Source organism: Monodelphis domestica, chromosome 8 (genome assembly GCF_027887165.1).
Source record: "Monodelphis domestica isolate mMonDom1 chromosome 8, mMonDom1.pri, whole genome shotgun sequence".
NCBI lineage: Eukaryota > Metazoa > Chordata > Mammalia > Didelphimorphia > Didelphidae > Monodelphis > Monodelphis domestica.
The window spans coordinates 28,917,292-28,945,096 of NC_077234.1; the positions used below are offsets into that span (position 1 = coordinate 28,917,292).

Consider the following 27,805-nt stretch of genomic DNA (forward strand, 5'->3'; position numbering starts at 1 on the left):
AACTATTGAAATTGTCTTTCCCAAAAGTGTATTAGAGGTCTTATATTGGGATTTGGTTATGTATGAGTGTGTTCTTACAACAGTGATCAATAAGGAAGTATATTTTGCATGACAATATTTTTTTTAATTTAAAACTTGAAAAAATGCTGTTGTGGGATATTGGAGGGGGGGTAAGAATACAAAAGTGATTCAACCCTTCCCTCCCAAAAAAAGAGAAGAAAAATTTCAGGATAATTGAATTTTTAAATGACATAAATGATAATTTTAAAATTAGAAATACAATGTGTTTATAAAGGTCATCAACATGAATATAGTGAAGCTGTCAAGCATAATGCTAGTGTCTGAAATAAAAAATGAGACCAAGAATCAAATACTGGCTTAAGAATTTTATATTTCTGAAAAATCAATATACTTTACTTAAATTATCATTTTTGCCATAAAATTAGGCAAAATAGTTTGATTTGCTGTGATTTCTTTTTCAAGATCTAACACTGGCAATTTGGTTTTCTTGTCTATTGTTTAATCATCATAAAGATTTATCTAGTTCATTGCTCTTTTTTCTCTCAGAATTACTAGTCTCATATTAATTCAGTAGTATAGCTTAAAATTTCATTTATCTCTTCTTGAATTTTCACAGTTTTATTTGATGTCAAGTAAATCTTAAAATTAAGTTTTCCTCATATATGTGCATATTGATATACATATGTATGTTTCTGTATGTGTATATGTTGCATGCCCAATTCAGTGATGTAATCTCCTTTTCTGCTAATGAAAAGGTTTAGAGAAATAAATTGTTCCTCTAGGACTTTTTTGAGTCACAAAATTTGTTATGTATAATATAATTGCATTTTTCTGTAGAAATTATCTACTTGGGGGCAGCTGGGTAGCTCAGGGGATTATGAGCCAGGCCTAGAGACAGGATGTCCTAGGTTCATATCTGACCTCAGATACTTCCTAACTGTGTGACCCTGAGCAAGTCCATTAACCCCCATTGCCTAGCCCTTATCACTCTTCTTCCTTGGAACCAATACACAATATTGATTCCAAGACAGAAAGTGAAGCTTTAAAAAAAAAGGAATTATCTACTCATTTAATGACTTGTACTTTGTAACAATTTTTTATGCTTAAATTTGTCTCCAATTACATTAGAATAATTTCCTCAAAGGTCTTATATGTATGCTATTTTATTGTGTAATGGTTGGAAATGGAATTAATTAATTAACATCATATAAAATATGTTTTTTTTCTGAATTTGTTTATGAGGTTACTCCCTAGTATATTATCAGTTTTTGTAAATAGTCGGTTAGTACTGAAGAAGTATAAATTAAGTGCCTATTACATACCGGGTCTTATGTACTGGGGATGCAAAGGAATGTAAAAGAAAGTCCCTGCCTTCAGTAAACTCACAGTGTAACAGGAGAGACAATATGTAAACAGTTATATACAAATAGCATTGATGCAGGATAAATTAGATGCCTATCAGTGGAAGAAGAGAATTAGCATTAAGGAGGACAAGGAAAAGTTTCTAATAGAAGGTGAGATTTTGTTTAACTTGCCTTGAGAGAAGGAAGGAGGTAGAGAAGAGGAGGGAATGGCTTCCAGGCCTGGAGAGAGCCAATGAAAATAAAGAGCAAGAAAATGGTCTTATTAAAGGAAGAACAAGAAGACCATCATCATTGGATCACAGAGTAAATGGTGTTGAAGGTATAAAAAGACTAGGAAGGTAAAAAGGAGTTACATTATGAAGGACTTTAAAGAAAAAGTTAAGGATTTTGTAATTATTGATGGAGATTATAGGGAATCACTGGAATTCATTGAATGGGAGGTAGGCTGATATTGGTTAGACAAACTTTTTTGGGAAGATGAGTTTTGAGAGTTGAGTGGAGGACAGGCTGGAGTGTGTTAAGAAATGAGGAGGTTGGGGGCAGCTGGGGGCTCAGTTGATTGAGAGCCAGGCGCAGAGATGGAAGGTCCTGGGTTCAAAATTGGCCTTAGATACTTCCTTGTCCTCGGCAAGTCACTTAACCTCCCCTGTCCAGCCCTTACCACTCTTCTGCCTTGGAACCAGTACACAGTATTGCTTCTAAGATCAAGGGTGAGGGTTTAAAATAAAAAAGAAATGAGGAGGAATGAGAAACCAAAATGCTACCATAATAGTCCAGGTGTGAAGTGACAAGGATCTGCATAAGGTTGGTGGTAGCATCAGAAGAGAAAAGGAAGAGGATACTCGAGATGGTAGAAGTAACATTAAAAATAGTATTATGTAGTCGTAGAAATATGATGAACATGTCTAAATCCATGCTATGGCAGTGTAGTAATATGAGATCTAACATTTCTCATATTCTAAAATTGATCTGTGGGCCTTCTGAGGTCCTTAACTTGTTTCTTGTTGGTCTTTTTCTTATTTTTTTAAACTTTATTTTTCTATGCCAACAAAGGTCAACAATTAGAGTTTTCCACTTCCAATTGTAATTTCATGATATTTGCCTTTTAAGTATTACATGTTATGTCATTTGGAATATGTTACTATATGTAATATTATGATAATGTGTAGATATAATTTAAATAATTTCATTGTTTGCGGTGCTCTTTTAAGCAGAAAATAGCTTCCCTAATTAATTATGTCTGTTATCATTGTTTAAAAAATGCCTTAAATCACTCATGATTAGAGAAATGCAAATTAAGGCAACTGTACTTCAGAGCACACCTAACAGATTGACTAATGTGAAAGAAAAGGAAAAGGATAAATGTGTTAAGAGGATGTGGGAAAATGTAACACTCATACAGAAATTGCAATCAGACCCACCTATTTTTAAGAGTAATTTTAAACTATGCTCAGAGGACTCAAACTGCTTTCACTTTGACTTGGCAATACCATTAATAGGCCTGTAACACAAAGAGGTAAAAAAAGGGGGGAAAGAACCTATTTGTTCAAAAATATCTATTGAAACTCTTTTTGTGCTAGCACAGATTCAGAAATTGAAGAAATGTCCATCAATTGGGGAATGGATTAAAAAGTTGTGGCATGTGGTAGTTATGGAATATTATTGTAATATAAGAGATGATGAACAGGATGATTTCAGAAAAATCTGGAAAGACTTATATGAATTGATGCAAAGCGAATAAGGAAAACCAGAAGAATATTATACACAGAGACAGCAATATTTCTTGAAGAAAAACTGTAAACGACTTAGTTATTTTCAGCAATTCAATGATCCAAGACAATCTCAGAAATTTATCGTGAAAAATGCTATCTGCCTTCCAAGAAAGAACTGATAGAAACTAATTACAGACTAAAGAATGCTATATTTCTTATTCTCTCTTATTCTTTTCATTTGACATCTATTCTATAAAATGAATAATATGGGAAAATGTTTCACATGATTACATTTGTAAAATGGATATCATTTTGCTTACCATCTCAGAGAGGAAAGAGGGTAGGGAGAAAGGATCAGAAAAACAAGATAATTTGGAACTCAAAATTTTGAAAAATGAATTTTAAAATATTTTATATGACATAGAGAAAATAAAACATTATTAACAAATTTTTAATTTTTAAAAAAGATTACCAAAAAAAGGCTATTCTTTCTCTTAAAATTCCCTTAAGTTCTGGACTCTGGCTATTTCCTGGGACTCTATGCTTTTGGGGTTTCTTTTTGCAGAGAGTTGGTAGATTTTTTTCCATTTTCACTTCAGCCTTTAGGTTTAAATGATGTTAAAAATTTTTCATTTTATAACTTCTTGAAAAATCGTACATAGGTTTTTTTTTTTTTATGTTTTCAGGTAGTCAAATAATTACTCAAGTAATTACTATTGGGTCTGTATTTCAGGTATTTCTTTACTTTGTTTCCTTTTGAAAAAAATAGTTACTTGAAATTTTAACATTTTGTTTTTGATCTAATATTCCTTGTTATGCCACAGAAACATCAATTTCTGTTTGTCCGTTCTAATTCTCAGGCCTAAGGACACTAAAGGATATAGCATAGTAAAGCTGAAGAGAGTGAGTGATAGGGGCTGGAAGCCCTGTATGCTCTGGATCCAGTTGATCTTTTATATAATACTCCTTTTCTCATGCATTAGAGGCTCCCACCCCCATATCCTGCTTAATCTTTCACCTGTGTCTAAAATGTTCTCCTTCCTCATGCTGATGTCCTAGAATTCTGAGTTCCCTTAGAGGATCAGATCAAAAGGCATTTCCTTACAGAGTCCTTTCCTGATTGTGCCCAGTTGGCAGTAAGCCCTCACACTCCTTTCAATTCATTTTGAACCAATACTGTCCTCACTTATTTGTGCCCAGTGTAACCTCATCATACAAAATAAGTTCTTTGAGAGTAGTATGTGGGATGTTTTTGTCTTTGTATTTTTGTCTTTATGAATTGAAGGATGGAGGTTTGCTCAGCAGCATCAAACGAGCAGAAAAGGGAAATTAAACGTGGTGAAAATATCAAATGTCCTATTACTAATATATTATTTTCTGATATTTCATCTCATCTCCTTAGCCATATTGTTGGTGTATTAAAGCAGGAAACATTAATTATACTTGTGGAACTCTTAGAGTATCCAATAATAATAAAATCTTAAACCAAAAGGAATTCTAAAAGTAATTGGTACAATTTCCTCATTTTACAGATGAAGACAATGAGGTTCAAAGAGGTCAACTGCTTTTCCCAAGATCACTTAATAAGCAAGTGATGAGGCAGAGTTTAGAACCCAGGTCCTTTGATGCCAAATTTAATATTCTTTCTACTAAACCAGATAACAGATTCCCCTAAATTAATTAATTCAACAAATATGCATTGGATTCTGCAATTTGTAACTTCTGTGCATTTAGAATGAATCAATAAAAATGTCTTTTTTCCTGAAATAATACCAAAGATTTTTAAGACATTAAACTGTAGCATAGATTAAGCACCCCTCCTTTAACAAATGAATATGAAGAATATGGAGAAGAATGGAAAGATTTATACAAACCAATGCAAAATGAAATAAGTAGAACAAAAAAATATATAGATACACAATGATAGAACAAAACAACAAAAATTTACTGACACATAACTGTAATGCCCACAGTTAGGCCCAAAGAAAAGAAAGATATGAAAATTTCATGTTCCTTTCTTCTTTGCACTGGTAGGAGGTAATGGAAAGGGGAAAATAAGCATTTCCATAGCTCCTGCTAGACACCATGCTGTGTTTTTAGAAAATTTTAAAATTTAATTTCATTTGATCCTTCATAACTCCTTTGTGGATTATGTTTTTTTTTTTATCCACATCTTACAATTCAGGAAACTCAGGCAGAGGTTAGGTCACACAGAAAGGGTTGCACAGATTTGAAATAAGATCTTCTGTGCCCATAGCTTTATTCAAGGCACCATATAATGTTGGATATCTGATATAATATTGCATGTGATTGAAGTGGTTAATTTTGCTCAACTTACTCTCATTTTTTTTTTACTTTGGCATAACGGATAACTAGCTAGAAAAGGTGGGAAAGGATATGTTAAGCAATGATATAAAAATAACAGAGAAGTAATTTAAAAATAAATTGCTGTTACTCAGAGTTGTCAAACACAATAAGAACACTTTTTAAATGTTTCATTAGTTGACACTGATTAACTGCCAACGTGTAGACCAGATGTAACAAATTTGTAGAATGTACATGTTAATGGATGATAACCAATACTTTTTACCTTATTTTTTCTACTAGAATGACTTGCTTACTCAGTTTTCATCTCTGCTCCAGAAAAGCCTGTATTTTTTCATTTACTTGCTTGAACTATTCATTTTAATTTTACTGTGGTTAGACAAAGCATTTGCGTTCCTTCTTAGAACTGCAGAAGCCACAGATTCAGATACTGTATGTATTATGTAAAAGCCTCTCTATATGCAAATATATATGTATTTTCTTATAGCAAGTAACATTAAATAAGTCAGATAAAGGACTTCTTGTACCGAATTATTATTCACAGTAGTGAACTTCATCATTCAGAATGTATAGAACACTATCACAAGGTATCACTTATCGTTTTCTGATAGAGACATTTTTGCTCTGATGGTTATTCACAGTAACAGGATCTGACTTCTAATTCGTTATCATTCACTCCCAGATGAGTTAGTTACTAAGCTGCTATTTCATCAAAATGCTGTCTCTCTATAATAAATATTAATTCTATCCATGTGAAATTCACTGGTCAAATTACAGAGTATAATTAGATAGAGAGAACAATTTCAAATCATTAAATAACCTATTGCTTTACCTTTGATGGCTTTGAGGACCTAGGCCTTTGTGAGTTATTGTTCTCTTGAAAACTCTTCTCTTGCAGGGAAACTTTACAATTGTAGGTCGATCTTTCACTATGGGAATCTCCTAAATCCAAGTTAGAGTGGTAAAGGGTCCTTTGATGTGAAGCACAGATTTTCTCATCAGGTTTTCTATTTTCCAATAAAAAGCTTTTCTTTTTGGTTATATGTTTTTCACTGGAAACAGCTGCCATTCTTTCTGTTATTTTAGAAATATCTGGAGTTGAACTTCTTGGTGATGAAACTACATAAAAAGAAAACAATAGATGATATATTCATATCCTTTAAAAGTTAAAGAGATCATCTATTTATAAGTAAATAAACTATAATGATTTTTACCAAACTGTATTTAAGAGTTTTTAGTGTTAAATTATTTTCTACAGTTTTCAGACATTCCATATTTGAGATGTGTAGATGCATCTATAATTAAAGATATGGTTAATGTAATAGGTAAAATGCACAAAGAGAGGGGTTGGAAAATGAAGAGTCCAAGTTCTGCAATCAAATACTTGAATAACATTGGGGAGGGCATACTTCTCTGTATGCACTTCTTTATCTCCAGAATGAAAGGTATGCCCTAGATCCTTGTTGGCGAACCCATGGCATGTGTGTCAGAGGGGGCTGCTCCCTTCCCCCTTTCCACCATGCCTGAGGACATTTTTCACATTACCCACCCATCTGACCAGCAGCCCAATAGGAGCGCTTCCTTCCTCCCCTGTCTGCTGTAAGAGGGTGGCTCACATTTTAGGGTTCCATTTTAATATTACAGACATGGAAAAGTCAATCTGAATTTCAGCTGGAGAATTTTCTTCCTTACTCAGACTTTACAAGGGCACTATTAATGAGAAAAAAAATCTGAAGCAATTTAAGTTTCATTCTTTTCTAAATAGCCCATTGATGAAGAGTGGCCAACAGGTAGACCACAAAAGAGGAAAGACTGAGGGAACCATAAAACATACAGCTGGGGCAAACCTCCTTTAAGTAGCCTAACTTGGGAAGGTGAACATAAAATCAGCAGCTCCCAAAATTATCACTATAATTGTTTTCAGTTTTTCTAGAAAAGAAAATTCTTAATGTTCTCCTTTTTTCTTTTTCTTTTTAATGAAGTGATACAATTTCTCTAGTCTGAGTAAGAGCAACCAGGTAATTGCCCATTTTCACATTTCCATTAAAAGAGTGACAAATAAGAAGTCACCAGAAGCCTGTGAATAGTGAAGGTCCTAGTGTACAGTCTTGGCACTGCAAAGTTGAGCACACAGCCCAAAGGACTGAATATTGTGCTAATAGGTTCCATATAGTTTATCAAAGATGCAGAGCATTTAGATCTCAATATTAAGTACCTGCATAGTCTTTTCAAGTTAAGCCAAAATTTAAATGTCAAAGAGGGAAAGGGATGCCCAAGTATCCACATTATCAATAATAAAGTCCTTTCCACAAGACACATTGCTGAGTATAACCAGACCTATACAGCTCACATGGTGATTTCAAAACCATCAACTGTCAGAATTAGAAAGATCGCCAAAGGATGAAAAAATGACCCCTTGTTCCCAAAGGATCCTCTTGACGACACACTCAGTAGAGGGCAAGGGGCTTCCACTACCATCAGGAGCAGCATACTTTTGGAATTTTTTTTTTCCTGACAGGAAGACTCAAATTTTCCGTTTTGCACTTTCCACTCATTATCTCTAATTCTACCCTCAGGGAACAAGTAGAATAAATTGAATCTCTCATCTTTGTGACAGACCTGACTTGACTGTGCCTTTATCTAAGATCTAAATCCTGAGGTTGTCATGGGCAATGAATCCCAGTCTCCTTGGCTAAAATTACTTTCACAGAATATGTATGCTATAAATATACACACATACGTGAAGGTAGCACAAAATTCTCTGATGTATTCCCATATAGGTTCTGTTTACTTGCAAGAATTACTAGATCATGGAAATTAAGCACCTAACATCCCCAAAGGAAGGGTAAGGACCTCTAGAGTCATATAAGTATGACCATCTTTAAGAAGAGCTAACAGATCACTTCTAATCCGAAGATGGAGGGCCATTTCCTTCACTAGATCCTGAGGCCTGCAGAGTTCATGAGGCCAAGGTTACCATGACACCAGTAGAAGACTTTGAGGGTACATCAGGCGACAACGGTAAGGTTCAGAAGGCTTCTACAACTATTGATACTGTTCCTCTGCTTTCTACTTACTGAAGGAATTTTGTTCATTCCCACTAGTGATTTTAAGTAACATACATTCTCTACCATCTTCTAAAGGAAAAGTGAGCCCTATAGCATTTTCTTTAAAAGAATATTCTAGAACTTTAGATCTTAGGATTCTTTTCAGTTGAATTGCTCTGCTTTACAATTGAAAAAACTAAAGCCCAAACCATTTAAGTAGTATTGAAACTCACAGGATGTGATATTGACTAAAGGAGTGGGGAGAGTCAACCCTAAAAAAGATGATGGGGACCAGTTCCAAGGTACCACCTTCCATGACTAAAAATCAAAGTTGTACCAAAGATAAATCATACCATCAGAGGATAAGAAAATTGACAATAATAACTTAAGTCACAGAGATAGATCTTTTTCTCTGACTATAACACTTTAATGTGACCTGGATAGAATTTAGGGGGAAAGAAAAGGTGTCAATATAGTGATTAAGTTCCAATGGAGATGGCGTACTCACTTACCTGGCTTGGCATCACATTCATGTTCTGCTATCTAAAAGCTCTACTAATGAATGGCTCAGACTATACTGTGGGAAGAGAAAATAATATCTTTGAGAGGGAAATATCTTTTGGTGGCTTTGTCTCCCACTGGTAAATATTGTACAAGTTAACAAAAATAAAGTAAAATAATTTTTGCTAGAAGATGTCATAGTTTTAATTTTCTTATGATACTTTTATTTTTCTATGGTTTTGTAGAACTATATATATAGATATGAATGCTATCTCAGAGGCATTCTTGTTCAACTACCTCATTTTACAGATGAGGAAACAGAGGTTGTTTTCAACCCAGGTCCTCTGACTACTCCACAGCCAGGGCCCAATTCCACTACACTTTATTTTCTACATATCTTTTTCTTTCTTTGTATCTAGTTTTTATTTGAACAAACCCAGTGCGAGGAATTGTACTTTTGAATTTATTGATTAAAATTATAATAGAAACAATTTATTTCAAAAAGAACTCGTGTTATGATTTTTACACATACGAATTAATGTTAGTTTAAATTATATTGAAATTTATAATTTTTTTAATCATACCTTTCAAATTCTCTTTGGAGGATGAAGAGATGATGTTGCTGCAATGAGAAAGCAGGTCTTTTTCCCTTGTTAAATTTTCAAGCCGTTGAACTGCATGTGAGGCCTTTGCCAGTGAAAAGGGTATGCCTTTTCCAAATTGAAAATTAGTCTTCTGATATTCATCCATTCCCCAACTTTAGTTTGGAAGCAAGTAAAAGAATGTGGAAAAATCATTCATCTTCAAAGAAAACACTTAATTTATCAAAATAAACACAGAAAAAGCTCAATTACCTTAATATATGGAAAACAAATAATTCTCTTTTATTTTATGGTTAAGTTCACTTAAGTTTTGTTTCACCTGTAAAACTGGAACACTTTTAATTAAAATGCTTTTCATCTCCTTCCTATTCTCATTACCTCAATTAAGAAAAGCAAGATAACTGAATTGTTAATCACTTAAGAATTAGACCTTACAAGAAAAACATATACAAATTATACCTACATCAGTACACATAAGCAAGTATTACCAACAAATTTTTTTGTTGGTTATTATTGATTATATAATAAATGATTATTACCAACAAACACAGTTAGAGATGTTCATTTTAGTATCACAAAATTATGTAATTTTTCACACAGTTAAATATTTATATTATTATATTTATAAATGAAATTGGTTTAGAAACTCATTTTAATAATTTTTAATTTCTTGATAGATCCCTAATGCTAGCTAAATTTTTACCACTAAGCAATGAGGAAACTGTGCTGGTTTTATCATTTAATTCCCTATCCATTTACCCCAAAAATATGCATCAGGAATCTACTGTGTAAAAGACATGATGTAAGACACAGATGTTGAATATACAGCCAACAGGCTGTTCTGAGATCCATGACACTCAAAATTTTGCTTGAATCAAATTTAAATGTTTTGGGAAACATTAAAATATACAATAGAACTTGCATAACATTAATAAGTGATTATCTAAGTCAATATGGAGCCCAATGAGATGGTTTACTCGTCTCCACTTCTATTTAAGTTTGATACCCCTTACAATACTGCAGGTACAAGAACCAAAATAAAATTCTGTGCCCTTAGATTTTACTTTACTCACTCATTCTATCAGCCTATCATTAAGGGGGGAAAAGAATAAATTCCACTAAGATAATCAGTTCGTCAAACCAAACAAATTGTTAACAATTCAATCAAGCTTTGAGGGTCATGCCATTTTAACCATGCTGATGTGGGCACTGACCATTGTTTTGTAAAGGATAATTTAGCGTTGTGACCTAAACTATATTAATTATTTGGTCTCCATGGATATCCCAAATATAAAAGAAATATAACCAAGTCAACTGGAAATTTATGGTGATTTAATTTATATAGTGGAAAGAAATTAAGGAGGAAGAAGGAAAGGGTGTAGTATTCCTCCCACCTGGCTAGTGCCAGGAGGAAGACCAGAGGCTTTAGGAAGATAAGGTTTTGAAGAGTAAGTAGGAAAGAATAACCCTGAACTCCAAAGGGCTTAGCCAAGATGCCTGAACCTGAATCAGTTCATGGGCAAACTCACCACCAAACCCAGACAATACTGCCACCATGGCAAGATGTCAGAATGCTTAGCATGCTGCCAGCTAGTTGCCTCTCTGGGGAAAGAGGGAGAGAGAGCAAGTGACATGCGTTATATAGACGGTTTTACATCATTTTCCCGGGTCTCATCTGTACCAATGATAGCTTAGCTTGACTTAGGACAGCCCAGGGGTTTGTCCACTTTTTCTGCACATGTCTGTTGAAAGCCATTTCCTCAGATAATTAAATCTTTGAGTATGGTGCAGGCATCCTAACCTTATTAAACTAAGCAGGGTGGAGAAATGTATAATTCCCAAGACTTGATTCTGTTAAACCAAGTATCTCCAGTGTTACTAATCAGGAAATAGCTAAATCAGATCTTCTAAAATAAGGCCTGAGTAGGGTGGAGAAGTTTTAAAATTCACAGATTCCTCCTAGTTGAAAAGGTGGGCAGATGGCAGTAGGATAGACCAGCTATAGAGTCAGGAAGACATGATTGTAAATTCTGCTTTAGATAGCATGATAAAATGCCACTGATCCTAAAAATTCTGAAATTTACCATCTACACAATTAATACAGTATTAGACATACATAGGGACAGACATACTATTAATGGTTTATAATAATCAGACTAAACCTTGAGAGAACACAATTTCTGGAAAGTCAACAGAAGATTAATTCAATCCATGCTGCATAGGTGGCATAGGGAAGATTTCATTCAATTCGACATAAGGAAAAGCTAAGTTTAAATCATTCTTAATACACAACACCCATGGAATTCTGTGAAGGTGATTTAACTTCTCAGTCTAAATTTTCTCCTCTCTGCACTTGTGTCCTAGAATTTTATGAGGATCAAATGAAATAATATATGTAAAGCATTTCATAAACCTTAAGGAACTATGTAAAAGTTAGATGTTGATAATGATGATGATGATAAATCAGGTATGTCTCATGACAATTTGAAAATGACAATTAAAATATTGTGCAAAGTTGAATTATTTAGTTAGCATGTATTTACCAAATAAATAGATAATTACACTTTTAAAGCACTTCCATAAGTAATTAAAAACTATATTATCAAATAAAAAACCTAGGTAAAAAGTAGGAGTCTGTCAATTGGAAAACAGCCAAACAAAGCACGATATGTGAATACAATGAAATATTAACATGCCAAAGGAACAATTAATATACGGAATTCTGAGAAACCTAGCCAGAAACTTGAAACAAGAAAATGAGATCAAGAGATACAAGGCAGGATCTACTAATGATCTTGGTCCCAGAGAACAAATAATATGTTATGTTTCCTTCTTTGAATGGAACGAGATGAGGACTGAGATGTATGGAATGCTCTGTAATGGCCTGACAAAGTCACCAAAGCAGCTAGTTTTGATTGTTCTATGGTATGAATGATATTTGAAGAAGGAGTAAATAAAAATGTCAAAATAAATGTATCATATCAATGATCTCTTACCTTTGTTGACAATCAGTGTTGGCTAATTCAACTTTGTAAGGCACAGAACTCCCTGATTCTCCAGGTTCCTCTTCATAATTCTTATCAAAAATAGAGTGTGAAATATTACTATAATTCAATATACCTACCATACCCAAACCAATTTATATGGGGGCATATCCAGGCTACATTTTCATTCCAATACAGACCACATGAGTTCTGCATTTTAACACTTATGAGATATATTATGAATTTTGTATGAATCAAACATGAACTTAATTTGCTTACAATCTGACTATTCTGGCTTCCCACAATACAATATAAATAAATCTATTCCATTAAATAGAAATAAAATGACAAAATGAGACAAAGAAAACCTGAAGAAAATCTATGTGGATCATATGTCTTGAAATGGCTTTCAAAACTGGCTATCATCAAAGAACAGAGAGAGATGGATAAAACCATTAAATACATAAAGTAGTTAAAAGTGTATTTTCTCCACAATACTGAAAGCTATATAGCATAAATTGTTCATAGAAAATTTCAAGGCAGAACAAACACTCTCATTGAATATGGGCAGCATACCATAATTTTTAAAATATTTATTTAAAAAAAAAGCATATAAAATTTTTCAAGAGCACATCTCTTGTGTAACAGGGGGAGGATCCATATTATACGATAATAAATAAAAATACTTATACTATAATATTTAATATTATTATTTATTTATTTAATATTTAATATTAATAATAAATAATTATACTATAATAAATAAAAATGATGAATTAATTTATAATCAGAATTTGCTTTTCTACATATATCCTAAATGTGTAGTCAACTATCTACATACCATCCTTCAAAAGCCTGCAAAGTTAAACCCCAATCCAGTTAGCTAAATTGTCCTTCTACTTTTTGAAAATGTCTGAGCTGGGTTTCTACAATTATATTAAATTCCATCAGTTCTACCTTTCCTCCTTCATGTCTTCTAGCTTTTAAGTCTTGAAAATGAGTTTCTGGATTTTATGATGTATTACTTTTTAGGGATAAGCAATGTCATTCTTCACAAGACACTTACATCATCCAGTTCTTCTATCTTTACAGCTAAATCAGGTTTCTCTAATTCAGGTTGTTCTGGTAAGCAAGGAGCCAGATTATTTGGTTTTATCTCTTCATCTAGGATGTAAACCAAGAAGAAAGCCATCAAAGAACATTCTGTACCTATTGATTTACCCTCTTCAAAATAGTATTACCATCAGCATACAGGTGGGGCTCTCCTTTGCATTCATATGAAGGTAGGTATAAGAGCCATCAGTTTCCACAAGTTAAATATAAATTGTAAGCAAATTAGCAAAATATTTAATTAATGCAAGATCATTTGTTCCTTTCCACAAAAACCCATACAAGAAGTTAAATAATTTTAATTTTGTAATTTTAAAAAGAGAAGAAGTGTGATCTAGCAAAAAACAGGCTGACCTTGAAATCAGGAAGACATGCCTTCAGACATGCCTCTCTCTCTCCCCTTTCCCTCTCCCTCTCCTTCTCCCCCCTCCCCTCTCTCTCTCCCTCTCTATTTCTCTCTCTCTCTCTCTCTCTCTCTCTCTCTCTCTCTCTCTCTCTCTCTCTCTCTCTCTCTCTCTCTCTCTCTCTCTCTCTCTCTGTCATAGACTGGTTGTATGAATCTTAGCAAATTATTTAACTTATTACCGCACTAGACCAAATATGTCAATCATGTTGCCATAGGCCAGTTGTGATTAAAATGTAATTGGAAAATATTTAGCAAATCACATTCAATAAAAAAAGGATATTACATTTTAAAATAAAGTAAATATGCTGCTTGCCTGCAGGAATTCTCAGGTATGGGTTAGTGGTCCCCATTTCTATTCCAGTTTGACATCAGTACTCTAGCCAACTCAGATAAGACAATGAGTCATAGAGAAGATGCCAACCTGTATTGGTAGGAGTTTCTTCACCTGAAAGTTCCCTAGGGCAGTGAAGTCATAGGTCCAGACCCTATCCCTCATTCTTAGTTTTAGAAAATGAACTTTAATTAATGCAAGCAGGATTTTTTTTCACCCTAAAGAGGATTAAGGACCTTAAAAAAGAATAAGAAAAAGAAAATATGTATGAGGGATCTCGTCATCTCTGACCAGTCAAATGGCCAAGTAATCAAGTAATCAAGGGTAATCTATATCTAAAGGAGATTTAATGTGTGAAAATTAAAATCATATTTTATCAATATACTCTCAATTTTCAATGTACCTTCAATGATATCATGTTTTTCACTTAGTTCCATCTCTTCAGTGGAAGCTATTAAAGGAGAAGGTGGCTCACTAATAGGTAGAGATGGGCTGATTTCCTTCTCTGGGGAAATGCTCTTTGCAGAATGGAGTAAGTTCCTATGAAACAAAGGAGTAATGAAAATATGAAAAGGTGATGAGAAAGACAATTTTCCTTTAGGTAGTCTTAATTTACTCATTTCAAGATATATTACAAACAGAGTAGACTACATCTAATTAGAATAGCAAAGTTCACTAAGTTGACATCGGAAACACTAAAGAAAAACAAAACAAGAAACAAACAAACTTAAGTGAGGCTTCTGACAAAATGGGAAAGTTCACAATGTTCCTCTGCACTAAATAACAATCTTAATATTAAAAAAAAACACTGATTTCTTTACACATATGCCCTGTGAGAAACTGCCTGAATTACTATTAAAGAAGTAGAGCCACTGAGTCAGTTCTCCAGGCACTTTTGCCCGTGCCTTGCCACTAAAATTTATGATGCCTAGGCAAGTTTAGACCAATGAGAATTTTTAAATAGCCCCCAGATCTATTGAAAAATCATACATATCTGCAACGTGTTTGGAGTTTCCATGATCAGAATAATATATAGGTTTGCTCACAATCATGTAATTTTTGGCCAAAAGGAACTTCATAGATCATTTGCTCCAACTCTTTCATTTGAACAAATCTATAGACTTTAACATCCAAATGCTAAGTAGTTCCTCTCAAATGAAGACACCAATCAGTAGCAAAGAATTGACATTCCCTGTGATTTGTTTCCTGTAACTGATATCCTATAATCTCTCCTTCACTACTGCCATTCCTACAATAGGAGGAAGCCCACGTTAGCAGGAAGACTGGCTGTAAAATGGGGCTGCTTTTAAAGTTATCAGCAGTAACTGACCCTAATGCGTTACAAGCTGAATATGAATCAGTGGTGCAGTATGGAAGTCAAAAACCCTTATTTAGTCTTCAGCAGCTTTAAGAACCCTAAAATCCTCCAAGAGGAAGGTCACAAACCCCTTGTGCTCTGCCCTGAACAAAGCAGCACCCTTCCAGACCCAGGGTGCTGTGTATAGTTCTTGATAGCCTTTTAGGGAGGACACTAGTAATAAGAAATCCATCTAGAAGAGGGAAAACAACATAAAGAGTCACTGAAGGAGTATGGGATGCTTAGCTTGAAAAAGAGGAGATAGTTGTCTTCAAGAATATGAAGGATTAACGATGCACAAAGTGTAAACCTGTGATACTCTCCCCCCATTCCCCCATCCCAACAAAGAGCAATGGATAGAAGTAGGAGAAAATTAGAACTAAGAATGGAATGGAACTCTTTAATAAATTTTCCCTCAACAATTGATTTTAAATATAAAACATAAACAACAACTACACTATCTCTTTTGAAAAAGGGATTCATATCAGGATTCTCAGGGATATACAGACTATTTCAGAGGGCCTCTGAGGTTCTTTCTCTGTGATATTCTGGTTGATATTATAACTAAAACCTCATACTACAAATACATTTTGTACCATAAACTAAAATCAACTCAACACTAATGTTGGATTAGAAGTTTTTGATTCTGAGAAATGATGACATGCAATACCTGTAAGGAAAGAGAAAAACTGGGACTGTATTACTTAATCATTGGTCTTATTATTGGTATGGAAAGTGTAAAAATATACATGCATATAGATAATAACTAAAGCATGAGAACAATTTGTCAATAGCTTCTGAGCTTGCTTTGGATTATGTCTCTAATGGTACAAATAAGTTTTTTGGAACTTTAAACTCTCAGCATTCTTACATTTTCATCATTATCTTACATTTTGAACAGTGAAACACATTTCTTGAGGCAGTTCATCACAGTACAATAGAATCTGTGACTAAAAGATAGCTTTTTCATCTATTTAAAAAATCTAACAATCATTAATGACTGAAATATTAGCCTTTATTACTTTTAATCTGAGCTAACTGAACACCAAAAGCAAAATTCTATCTAATTGTTAGTATTTGGAAACAAGAAAACAATACAGATCTTAGATAACAATATTCAAACTGAAAGTTTGGGATTATTTGATGATGATCCCTCATAAGACAATCTAAATGTTGCAGGGCTATCAAATGACATAGCCAGAATGAAGACATAGGACTTCAAAATCCAAGTTTGCTTTGTTTTCTATTGTCTGATAATTCACATGACAAATCATCTATATTTTTGAGTCAAATCATTTGACCAATCATAATAAAATGTATGAAATTGAAGCTTTTGAACTTATTATTACAATTATTCTTCATAGCACCAGAGGGTGGCATAATAAAAATATGGTCAGATATTTCAAGGATTCAAATAGCAGGAGGAAGATCTTTGAAATTTTTGAAGAATTCACAAATACAATGAAATGCTTTATATGGTTGTAACTCCACAACCCTGAAAGTGTTCAATCATAGTTGACAAGTCTGTCAGTGAATAGATAGTCCACTTGACCTTAAAGATGTCTTACTACTATGGCTAAAATATCCTAAGTCAAAACCCTTTATAAGTTAGGACAAGATGATTTTTAATATAATTCTAGACTCATCTAGTTCTGTCTCGATACTCAGAACAAAAACATTTCAAGCATGATTCTAGGTCTAACTTTAGGCCAGATTGATAGGCTTGGCTCATCAACCCATAGGTACAGCTACAAAGATGTGCAATAAAACACAAGGAAACATGAACAAGTTTGATTACATTTACAAACGACATTATCCTCAGAAATGTGTTTTCTTTAAGTTTCTGTCCCATGCAGGGTTAAATTAAAGATCTGTTGCAATATGATTTCAAAAATCATAATATTTGTTGGATCAAAGGTTTTTTAATAGGAGATATAAAATTTAGGCAAAAAACAAAAACAAAAGGAAAACAACTCTTGGTTGATATAATGGCCAATTCAAGTGAATGAAATTACTTTAACAAACTCATTTTCTGACCTTTCCTGTCAGATTTGTCTCGTTTTTTTCTATATAATAACTTTATTCCTAACAATAGATTCAAAATGACTTGTCATATTCACAGGCAAAATTAGAATTCTCATCAGAAAAAATAGTTTCATAGTGATTTAATATTGCCTTCAAATTACTATTTATTCAATTATGAGGAGAACAGATAAATTATCTGTTGAGAGGTAGTTTGTACAAGTATAGAATACTAAAAGCTTTTCCATTTCCTATTAATATTGTATAAATTCAGTAAATACCTTCGATGCTTCTTAAGCCATAATCTTTCCACATAAGTTAGGCTGTCTTCTTTAAATTCAATTTTAAGTGGTTCTCTCCAAATTTTAAGATTTGTCTGTGCTTCAGATGCTTCCATTTGCTCTATAAAAAAATAATTTAAAAGTCTACATATCAATCCAAGTTAATTTATTAATTATCATACCTCATCAAATTCAAAGTATGCATTTGGCTTGTAAATCTCTATGATCAATAGAAATAAACTTTAAAGAAATAATAAAAGAATCATATTGTTTTGGGAATCTAAATATAAATTTGATTTGCAAAATGATAGAATGAAAATCAACAAGCTTGGAATGCATACATTATTTTCTTCATTTATTTCTCAACTTACAACTATATAACAATTTAGATACTTGCCTTTTTTTGAGCAAGCTGATTACTCTGAAGGAGAACTATGAATTAAACATTTGTACTACTGATCCATCAGCTGTGAAACATTAACATTATAGGAAAGAAGTATTCAACAGTGACACTTGCATGATACAATTACCTGCCTGAATTCATATTTTCTATGTAAATTCAATATTTCCCATGTAAATAAATATTTAAGACAACTTTATTGAATGAAAGATAGTATTAAAGGAAATTTAAAATTTATATTTTCACTTTAATCTAACACACAGTTTTTCAATATAATTTTTGACATCAAAATTAACCATTAATAATATAAAAGTTAACATTTATAGAAATTAATAAAGAATTTACCATGTGCCAGGTATTGGGCTAAGTGCTTTACATAATATGCATTTGGGGGGGGGGAGAGAGAGAGAGAGAGAGAGAGAGAGAGAGAGACTGATTGAGAAATTAGGTCTAGCCATCAAAACGTATGGAATCCCAGACATTTATTGTCAATAGGGTCACAATCATGATTTTAGATGATATGCACCTTTGATCAATGATTTAAAAAGTTCTTGGCTACTTAGTCATTAGAGAACATCTCAGAGAGGTAAGATGGACTATCCTAAGAGAAGATCATTTGAAGGTTTTTATAAAGTGCTTTACATATATTATCTTAGTTGATCCTCACAAAAAATCTCTGACCAACATTGAGGGCATTATTATCTCTATTTGATAGATAATGAAAGAAACTTTTAGAGATTAAATAACTTGTGCACATGGTCACACAAATATTCTCTTTCCTCTGCACACTACTCTTTAAATATTTACAACAAAATAGGAAAGAAAAAATGCAAATATAAAATATAAATATAAGAATTTGAAAGAAACACAAAATGCATCACAGACAGTAAGTACATAGAAATCTACCCAAATGAATGCACTTTTAGTATAATTTAATACTCCCACACCCATTCTCCATAATATTCAATTGGTTCCTGTTCTGTGTTCTTCAGAAGAGATATGAGAGAAAATTGTCCATTTCTTCACCTAACATATTCTCAAATTGTAACTAACAAATTGTGCTACTTGTCGGTAGGAGCAGGGAAAGATGTTTGGGAAGTAGGACATACAAAATCCCAATCATGCATAACCTGTGCAAATCCACCAAGAGCAGATTTTTCTTCAGATAACTCACTAATTTGGTGGCCCAATAGCAATCGCATTTGAAGTGTTTTTCAAATTCTGTACCACTATGGCAAAGTTATTATTGTTGGTTGTATTAAAATAACAGTACTTTCAAAAAGTACACACCTGAATTTTGTGAAAATGAATCTCTACCTGGTGAGATTTCAGCCTCCTGATGAACTTCTTTCTCTTTGTTTTCCTGATTGCTGTTTCTCCACTGAGATAAAATTTCTTGAAATGAATTAGCTGATTCCTCTTCATCAAATGAACCTTGAAGCAGGAGCCCACCAGTCTCATTTGTTAATTCAGCCTTTTGTGATGCTGTAGGATCTACCTAATTCAATTTCAAGTATTAATAAAAGATGTCATACAACATTTTATGTATTTTTAAATCTTAGGTATCACATCATAACCTTTTAAAATGAAAACCCACATTTATTAACTGTCAACTGTGAAATTTTTCATTAAGATCAAACCTGTTTCCACCCTTTCCAATATTCTCTACTGCTGTTTGGTATTGCGAACATTCAAATGAGAGCTTATGAACATATGAAAAACCCTAAGACAAATACCCTAATCTATTTTTCTGCAGGCAATTTAAATGTCAAGGAGAAAATCTAAATAGATCCACTGAATATATATAATGACTTTGCCTCTGCCTACATTGAAAGCAAAAGGCAAGAAAGAATTAGCAGTCATTCAGTGCAGAAAATCACTATGGAGAATCTAACTAGATAATTCAAGTTAAATAATAATAATAATCTCTTACTTAGGGCCTGAGTTGTTCAACATAGCTGTCTACAAGAATCAAAAACAATGCCTAACAACTGTCAGTTCTCAATATTATACATTGTTAATGTGGGTTTTGAAAAAAAAGACCATGCCCCCCGCATTCTGCACCTTTAAGAAAAACTGTATGCTGGGAAACTACATCCACCATATGTCTTGCACCTCTCCCAGGGTTCCCTTTCCCCTATGGACCAATCCCACAATAGGGAGGGATTTTTAAATCAGTTGTGATTTGGTTGAGCTGCTGCGCAGAGGGGAAGAGCAGAAGCTTGCTGGAGAAAAGACCCTTTCATTTATTAATAAAGACCTTTCTTTTTCATATTTCCTCTTCTTTCATTATTTTTTATTTCTTACAAATTGGCAATCAGAAGGGTCAGAGGACCTTCAGGTAAGTAGGAACCCTCCCAGTTTCCCTGAGCTCCCTGCCCTCCCCACTCATACAAAAGGTGGGAAGCCACTTTCTAGTGGCTCCTTTCCCAATCCGGCTTTCACCCCATTTCCTACTCTTCATCCCTCAACCCCTTCTTCCTCTATCTTCCTTCCCATTCCTCCTTCTTCCCTCTCCTCCTCTTCCTCTACCTCCTCCTGCTTCTTCAGACCCCCTGCTGAGATTTTCTCTTCAGACCAAGGTGTAGAACTGATAGATCTAAAACACGCCTGTATAATTACCACAGATAAGAAGACAATAATTTAAACAGACTCTAGATATGCATTAAATATATGTCATGCAATGAGTATGCTTTGGCTTCAAAGGGGTTTTTAACATCAGCTGGAAAATGTAGAGCTAATGAAGCAATCATTAATGAAGTTCTTTCTGCCCTCTGGTGCCCTGAAGCCCTAGCTGTAGTTCATTGCTCTATACATACACATGGCATGACCCTGTCTCCAGGGGGAATGATCAGTTAGATACCGCTACAAATTAAATGGCCTTAGACAGGCCTGAGTTTATTTTACTATTGACAACTACTGATGACTTAAATCTATCCCTTTCTTATAATAACAAGGAAGTGGACAAATGGAGGCAAAAATTTAAGGCCAAATTGATAAATGGAGTAAAGGTACCATCTGAAGGAAAACCACTATGCCCTAGATATTTTATCACCAAATTTGCCAGTCTATTTACAAAAATGGTCATTTTGGTACCCAGGGAATCATGGACTCTGTTAAAAGAGTATGGATAGCCCCTGGCATAACTACCATAGCCTCAAATGTGTTTACAGCCTTCCCTACCTGCAAAACGTTTAGTCAGCATGCCTTTCATGGCAAAAGTTTTGGTGGGCATCCTTTGGCTTACACACCTTTCAAATATCTGCAAATTGACTTTATTACTATGTCAAACGCTAGACAGTGTAAATTTTGTCTGGTCATAGTAGATCAAATGACCAGGAGTCATGAAGCATTCCCTACTGCCACAGTGTCTTTCCTTGCCAAAGTGCTTTTAAAAGAAAGTATTCCTTGCTTTGGCCTGCCAGCAAGCATTGATTGAGATAGAGGCACTCGTTTTACCAATTTGATCCTATCTCAAATTTATTCATGTTTGCAGATGACTCCTAAATTCCATGTACCATACCGTCCCCCGAGCTCAGGCCAAGGAGGAGACAGGAAAGGAACTGAAGGCTGAAATCCAAGTTAAGTCCCCAGGAGAATGAGTCAAAATCCAGGGTCAGGTCATTACTGTGGCATGTAAAGCTAATGCTTAGTCTACCAACATCCAGGACAAAGCAGAGGCTGCATAGAACATCCAAAAATATGGAAGAGGACAGAGTCTGAACCAAACTCAAAACCCTAGTGCAGAATCTGGGGTTTTCAGTACAAATGAGTAAAATACAACATTAAACCCAAAAGCAAATGCCATCAATGGTGAAGTTGAAAAGGTAAATCCAAAAGAAAAGATGAACTCCACAATTCCAAAAAGAGCTTCAGCTGAATACGAACCTGAATAGGGCTTTCTGGCCATAAAAATTTCAAGAGTCCCTGAGAGGAAAAATGAAAGAAAAGAAATACAAAATGCACTGATAGACTTCCGGTTAAGATGGCGGCTTAGAGAAAGCTAAAGTTCAGATCTCCGGAAAAACCTTCCCGACCGATCTCAAACGATAAGCTCCTAAGGCGCCGAAATTCAAAACGATCAACAGCACAGACCCTGGGAACCCTCCTCCTGGACCTGGACCCGGTTCAAAAGGTACGGCTCCCCTCAAAAGCCAGAACCCGAGATCACTCGGACCTCAGGGGTGGAGCGCAGAGTCCAAGGTTCCCGGAAGCCGCAGCCCGGCTGGGCTCAGAGAGCAGGGTCCTCCGAACCACAACCCTCAGGGCCTTCTACCCGAGTCCCGGTGAAAGTTACTGCCTGGGGCTTCCCCTGCAGAGAGCTGGTCGAAACAACAGCAACCCTCAGGGCGGGCAAAACAGCCTCACGGATCCTGCTATCCAAGTCTCAGTGAAAGTCCTTGCCCTCAGAGCTTGGGTTAGCTGCAGCCCATCCCCCCGCAGGCCGAGGAAACAGCCTCACGGCCAGCGATTCTGAAGGCAACTTCCGGAAAGCGAGGGGGGGGGAGAGTGTGGCCTCGTGGTCCGACCCTTCCATTCCAGCTCCAGTGAGGCATATTCAGTTTAACCCAGGGAAAGCTCATAGAAGGGACAATCTGCCCCGGACTAAAGCCTCTGATCACCAGACAGAGATAAGAAAAGCTAATCCTCCACATTCAGAGATGGCAGCAAACTCCACAGAAGCACAGAAGCCCCAAAATACCAAGAAAAATAAGAAGAAAGGGGCAACTTTGGACACATTCTATGGAGCCAAAATACAAAATACAGAGCAGATAGAAGAAGATATACAAGAAAATTCTCCAAAATCTTCCAAAGGAAATAGAAACTCTCCACAAACCCATGAAGAATTTGAATCAGAAATGACCAAAAAGATGGAAGCCCTCTGGGAGGAAAAGTGGGAAATAATGCAAAAGAAATTCACGCATCTACAAAACCAGTTTGACCAAACTGTAAAAGAAAACCAGGCTTTAAAGCAAGAACTAATAAAGCAAAGCCAAAACACCAAGAAATTAGAAGAGAACATAAAATATCTCACCGACAAGGTGATAGATCTGGAAAATAGAGGGAGAAGAGAAAATTTAAGAATAATTGGACTCCCAGAAAAGCCAGAAATAAACACCAAACTGGACATGGTGATACAAGATATAATCAAAGAAAATTGCCCAGAGATTCTAGAACAAGGGGGCAATACAGCCACTGACAGAGCTCACAGAACACCTTCTACACTAAACCCCCAAAAGACAACTCCCAGGAATGTAATTGCCAAATTCCAAAGCTATCAAACAAAAGAAAAAATCCTACAGGAAGCCAGAAAAAGACAATTTAGATATAAAGGAATGCCAATCAGGGTCACATAAGACCTTGCAAGTTCTACTCTGAATGATCGTAAGGCATGGAACATGATTTTCAGAAAGGCAAGAGAGCTGGGTCTCCAACCAAGAATCAGCTACCCAGCAAAACTGACTATATACTTCCAAGGGAAAGTATGGGCATTCAACAAAATAGAAGACTTCCAACTTTTTGCAAAGAAAAGACCAGAGCTCTGTGGAAAGTTTGATACCGAAAATCAAAGAGCAAGGAATACCTGAAAAGGTAAATATTAAGGAAAAGGGAAAAATGTTATTTTCTTTTACTCAAACTCTCTTCTATAAGGACTACATTTATATCAATCTATGTATACTAATATGTGGGGAAAATGTAATGTATAAATAGGGGGTAAAGAAAGACCAAATAGAATAATCGTTCTCACACAAAGATTCACATGGGAAGGGGAGGGGAAGAAAACTCCTATAAGAAGGAGAGGAAAAGAGGGTTTTTTTTTTTACTTAAACCTCAATCTCAGGGAAATCAACTCTGAGAGGGAAAAACATCCAGATCCATTGGGATCTTGAATTCTATCTTACCCAACAAGGGTAAGGAGAAGGGAAAACCGAGGGGGGGAGGGGGAGAGGGAGAACAAAAAGGGAGGGAAAGAGAGGGGGGAGGGGGAGAGGGAGAACAAAAAGGGAGGGAAAGAGAGGGGGGAGGGGGAGGGAAGAAAAAGGGAGGGACTAAAAAGGGAAACATCAAGGGAGGGGACAAGGGGACTGATTCAAAGTAAATCACTGGACTAAAAGGTAGAGCCGAAGAACAAAAGGTTAGAATTAGGGAAGGCAATCAAAATGCCAGGGAGTCCACAAATGACAATCATAACTTTGAACGTGAATGGGATGAACTCACCCATAAAACGTAGACAAATAGCAGAATGGATTAGAATCCAAAACCCTACCATATGTTGTCTTCAAGAAACACACATGAGGCGGGTTGACACCCACAAGGTCAGAATTAAAGGATGGAGTAAGACCTTCTGGGCCTCAACTGATAGAAAGAAGGCAGGAGTGGTAATCATGATATCTGATAAAGCCAATGCAAAAATAGACCTGATCAAAAGGGATAGGGAAGGTAATTATATTTTGTTAAAAGGGACTCTAGACAATGAGGAAATATCATTAATCAACATGTATGCACCAAATAATATAGCACCCAAATTTCTAATGGAGAAACTAGGAGAATTGAAGGAAGAAATAGACAATAAAACCATACTAGTGGGAGACTTAAACCAACCATTATCAAATTTAGATAAATCAAATCAAAAAATAAATAAGAAAGAGGTAAAAGAAGTGAATGAAATCTTAGAAAAATTAGAATTAATAGACATATGGAGAAAAATAAATAGGGATAAAAAGGAATACACCTTCTTCTCAGCACCACATGGCACATTCACAAAAATTGACCATACATTAGGTCACAGAAACATAGCACACAAATGCAAAAAAGCAGAAATAATGAATGCAGCCTTCTCAGATCACAAGGCAATAAAAATAATGATTAGTAATGGTACATGGAAAACCAAATCTAAAACCAATTGGAAATTAAACAATATGATACTCCAAAACCGTTTAGTTAAAGAAGAAATCATAGAAACAATTAATAATTTCATCGAGGAAAATGACAATGGCGAAACATCCTTTCAAACCTTTTGGGATGCAGCCAAAGCGGTAATCAGAGGCAAATTCATATCCCTGAAAGCTTATATTAACAAACAAGGGAGAGCAGAGATCAATCAATTGGAAATTCAATTGAAAAAACTCGAAAGCAATCAAATTAAAAACCCCCAGCAGAAAACCAAATTAGAAATCCTAAAAATTAAGGGAGAAAATAATAAAATCGAAAGTGATAGAACTATTGATTTAATAAATAAGACAAGAAGCTGGTACTTTGAAAAAACAAACAAAATAGACAAAGTACTGGTCAATCTAATTAAAAAAAGGAAGGAAGAAAAGCAAATTCACAGCATTAAAGATGAAAAGGGGGACAGCACCTCCAATGAGGAGGAAATTAAGGCAATCATTAGAAATTACTTTGCCCAATTATATGGCAATAAATACACCAATTTAGGAGAAATGGATGAATATATACAAAAATACAAACTGCCTAGACTAACAGAAGAGGAAATAGAATTCTTAAATAATCCCATATCAGAAATTGAAATCCATCAAGCCATCAAAGAACTTCCTAAGAAAAAATCCCCAGGGCCTGATGGATTCACCTGTGAATTCTATCAAACATTCAGAGAACAGTTAATCCCAATACTATACAAACTATTTGACATAATAAGCAAAGAGGGAGTTCTACCAAACTCCTTTTACGACACAAACATGGTACTGATTCCAAAACCAGGCAGGTCAAAAACAGAGAAAGAAAACTATAGGCCAATCTCCCTAATGAATATAGATGCAAAAATCTTAAATAGGATACTAGCAAAAAGACTCCAGCAAGTGATCAGAAGGATCATTCACCATGATCAAGTAGGATTTATACCAGGGATGCAGGGCTGGTTCAACATTAGGAAAACCATCCACATAATTGACCACATCAACAAGCAAACTAGCAAGAACCACATGATTATCTCAATAGATGCAGAAAAAGCCTTTGATAAAATACAACACCCATTCCTATTAAAAACACTAGAAAGCATAGGAATAGAAGGGTCATTCCTAAAAATAATAAACAGTATATATCTAAAACCAACAGCTAATATCATCTTCAATGGGGATAAACTAGATGCATTCCCAATAAGATCAGGAGTGAAACAAGGATGCCCATTATCACCTCTACTATTTGACATTGTACTAGAAACACTAGCAGTAGCAATTAGAGAAGATAAAGGAATTGAAGGCATCAAAATAGGCAAGGAGGAGACCAAGTTATCACTCTTTGCGGGTGACATGATGGTCTACTTAAAGAATCCTAGAGATTCAACCAAAAAGCTAATTGAAATAATCAACAACTTTAGCAAAGTTGCAGGATACAAAATAAACCCACATAAATCATCAGCTTTTCTATATATCTCCAACACAGCTCAGCAGCAAGAACTAGAAAGAGAAATCCCATTCAAAATCACCTTAGACAAAATAAAATACCTAGGAATCTATCTCCCAAGACAAACACAGGAACTATATGAATACAACTACAAAATACTCGCCACACAACTAAAACTAGACTTGAACAAATGGAAAAACATTAACTGCTCATGGATAGGACGAGCCAATATAATAAAAATGACCATCCTACCCAAACTCATCTATCTATTTCGTGCCATACCCATGGAACTTCCAAATTTTTTTTTTACTGATTTAGAAAAAACCATAACAAAGTTCATTTGGAAGAACAAAAGATCAAGGATATCCAGGGAAATAATGAAAAAAAAACACATATGATGGGGGCCTTGCAGTCCCTGACCTAAAACTATATTACAAAGCAGCAGTCATCAAAACAATTTGGTACTGGCTAAGAAACAGAAAGGAAGATCAGTGGAATAGACTGGGGGAAAGCGACCTCAGCAAGACAGTATACGATAAACCCAAAGATCCCAGCTTTTGGGACAAAAATCCACTATTCGATAAAAACTGCTGGGAAAATTGGAAGACAGTGTGGGAGAGACTAGGAATAGATCAACACCTCACACCCTACACCAAGATAAATTCAAAATGGATCAGTGAATTAAACATAAAGAAGGAAACCATAAGTAAATTGGGTAAACACAGAATAGTATACATGTCAGACCTTTGGGAGGGGAAAGGCTTTAAAACCAAGCAAGATATAGAAAGAATCACAAAATGTAAAATAAATAATTTTGACTACATCAAACTAAAAAGCTTTTGTACAAACAAAACCAATATAACTAAAATCAGAAGGGAAACAACAAATTGGGAAAAAATCTTCACAGAAACCTCTGACAAAGGTTTAATTACTCATATTTATAATGAGCTAAATCAATTGTACAAAAAATCAAGCCATTCT

General features: G+C 34.8%; 1 protein-coding gene across 5 annotated transcripts in view; it reads right to left on the reverse strand.

Annotated features, from left to right (window-relative positions):
- The window catches only part of ZBBX (zinc finger B-box domain containing), a 159,440-nt gene that overhangs the window by 47,645 nt on the left and 83,990 nt on the right, over nucleotides 1-27,805 (reverse strand). For 4 of the 5 annotated variants that reach the window (XM_056807797.1, XM_056807799.1, XM_007502259.3 and 1 more), the window contains 7 exons: nucleotides 19,754-19,961; nucleotides 18,064-18,184; nucleotides 14,807-14,943; nucleotides 13,623-13,720; nucleotides 12,569-12,648; nucleotides 9,555-9,727; nucleotides 6,255-6,541 (listed from right to left, as the gene is read on the reverse strand). In XM_056807797.1, coding sequence (XP_056663775.1) covers nucleotides 6,255-6,541; nucleotides 9,555-9,727; nucleotides 12,569-12,648; nucleotides 13,623-13,720; nucleotides 14,807-14,943; nucleotides 18,064-18,184; nucleotides 19,754-19,961 — 1,104 coding nt within the window. The remainder of the gene's footprint in view (nucleotides 1-6,254; nucleotides 6,542-9,554; nucleotides 9,728-12,568; nucleotides 12,649-13,622; nucleotides 13,721-14,806; nucleotides 14,944-18,063; nucleotides 18,185-19,753; nucleotides 19,962-27,805) is intronic. The other variant, XM_007502260.3, reaches the window with a different exon arrangement.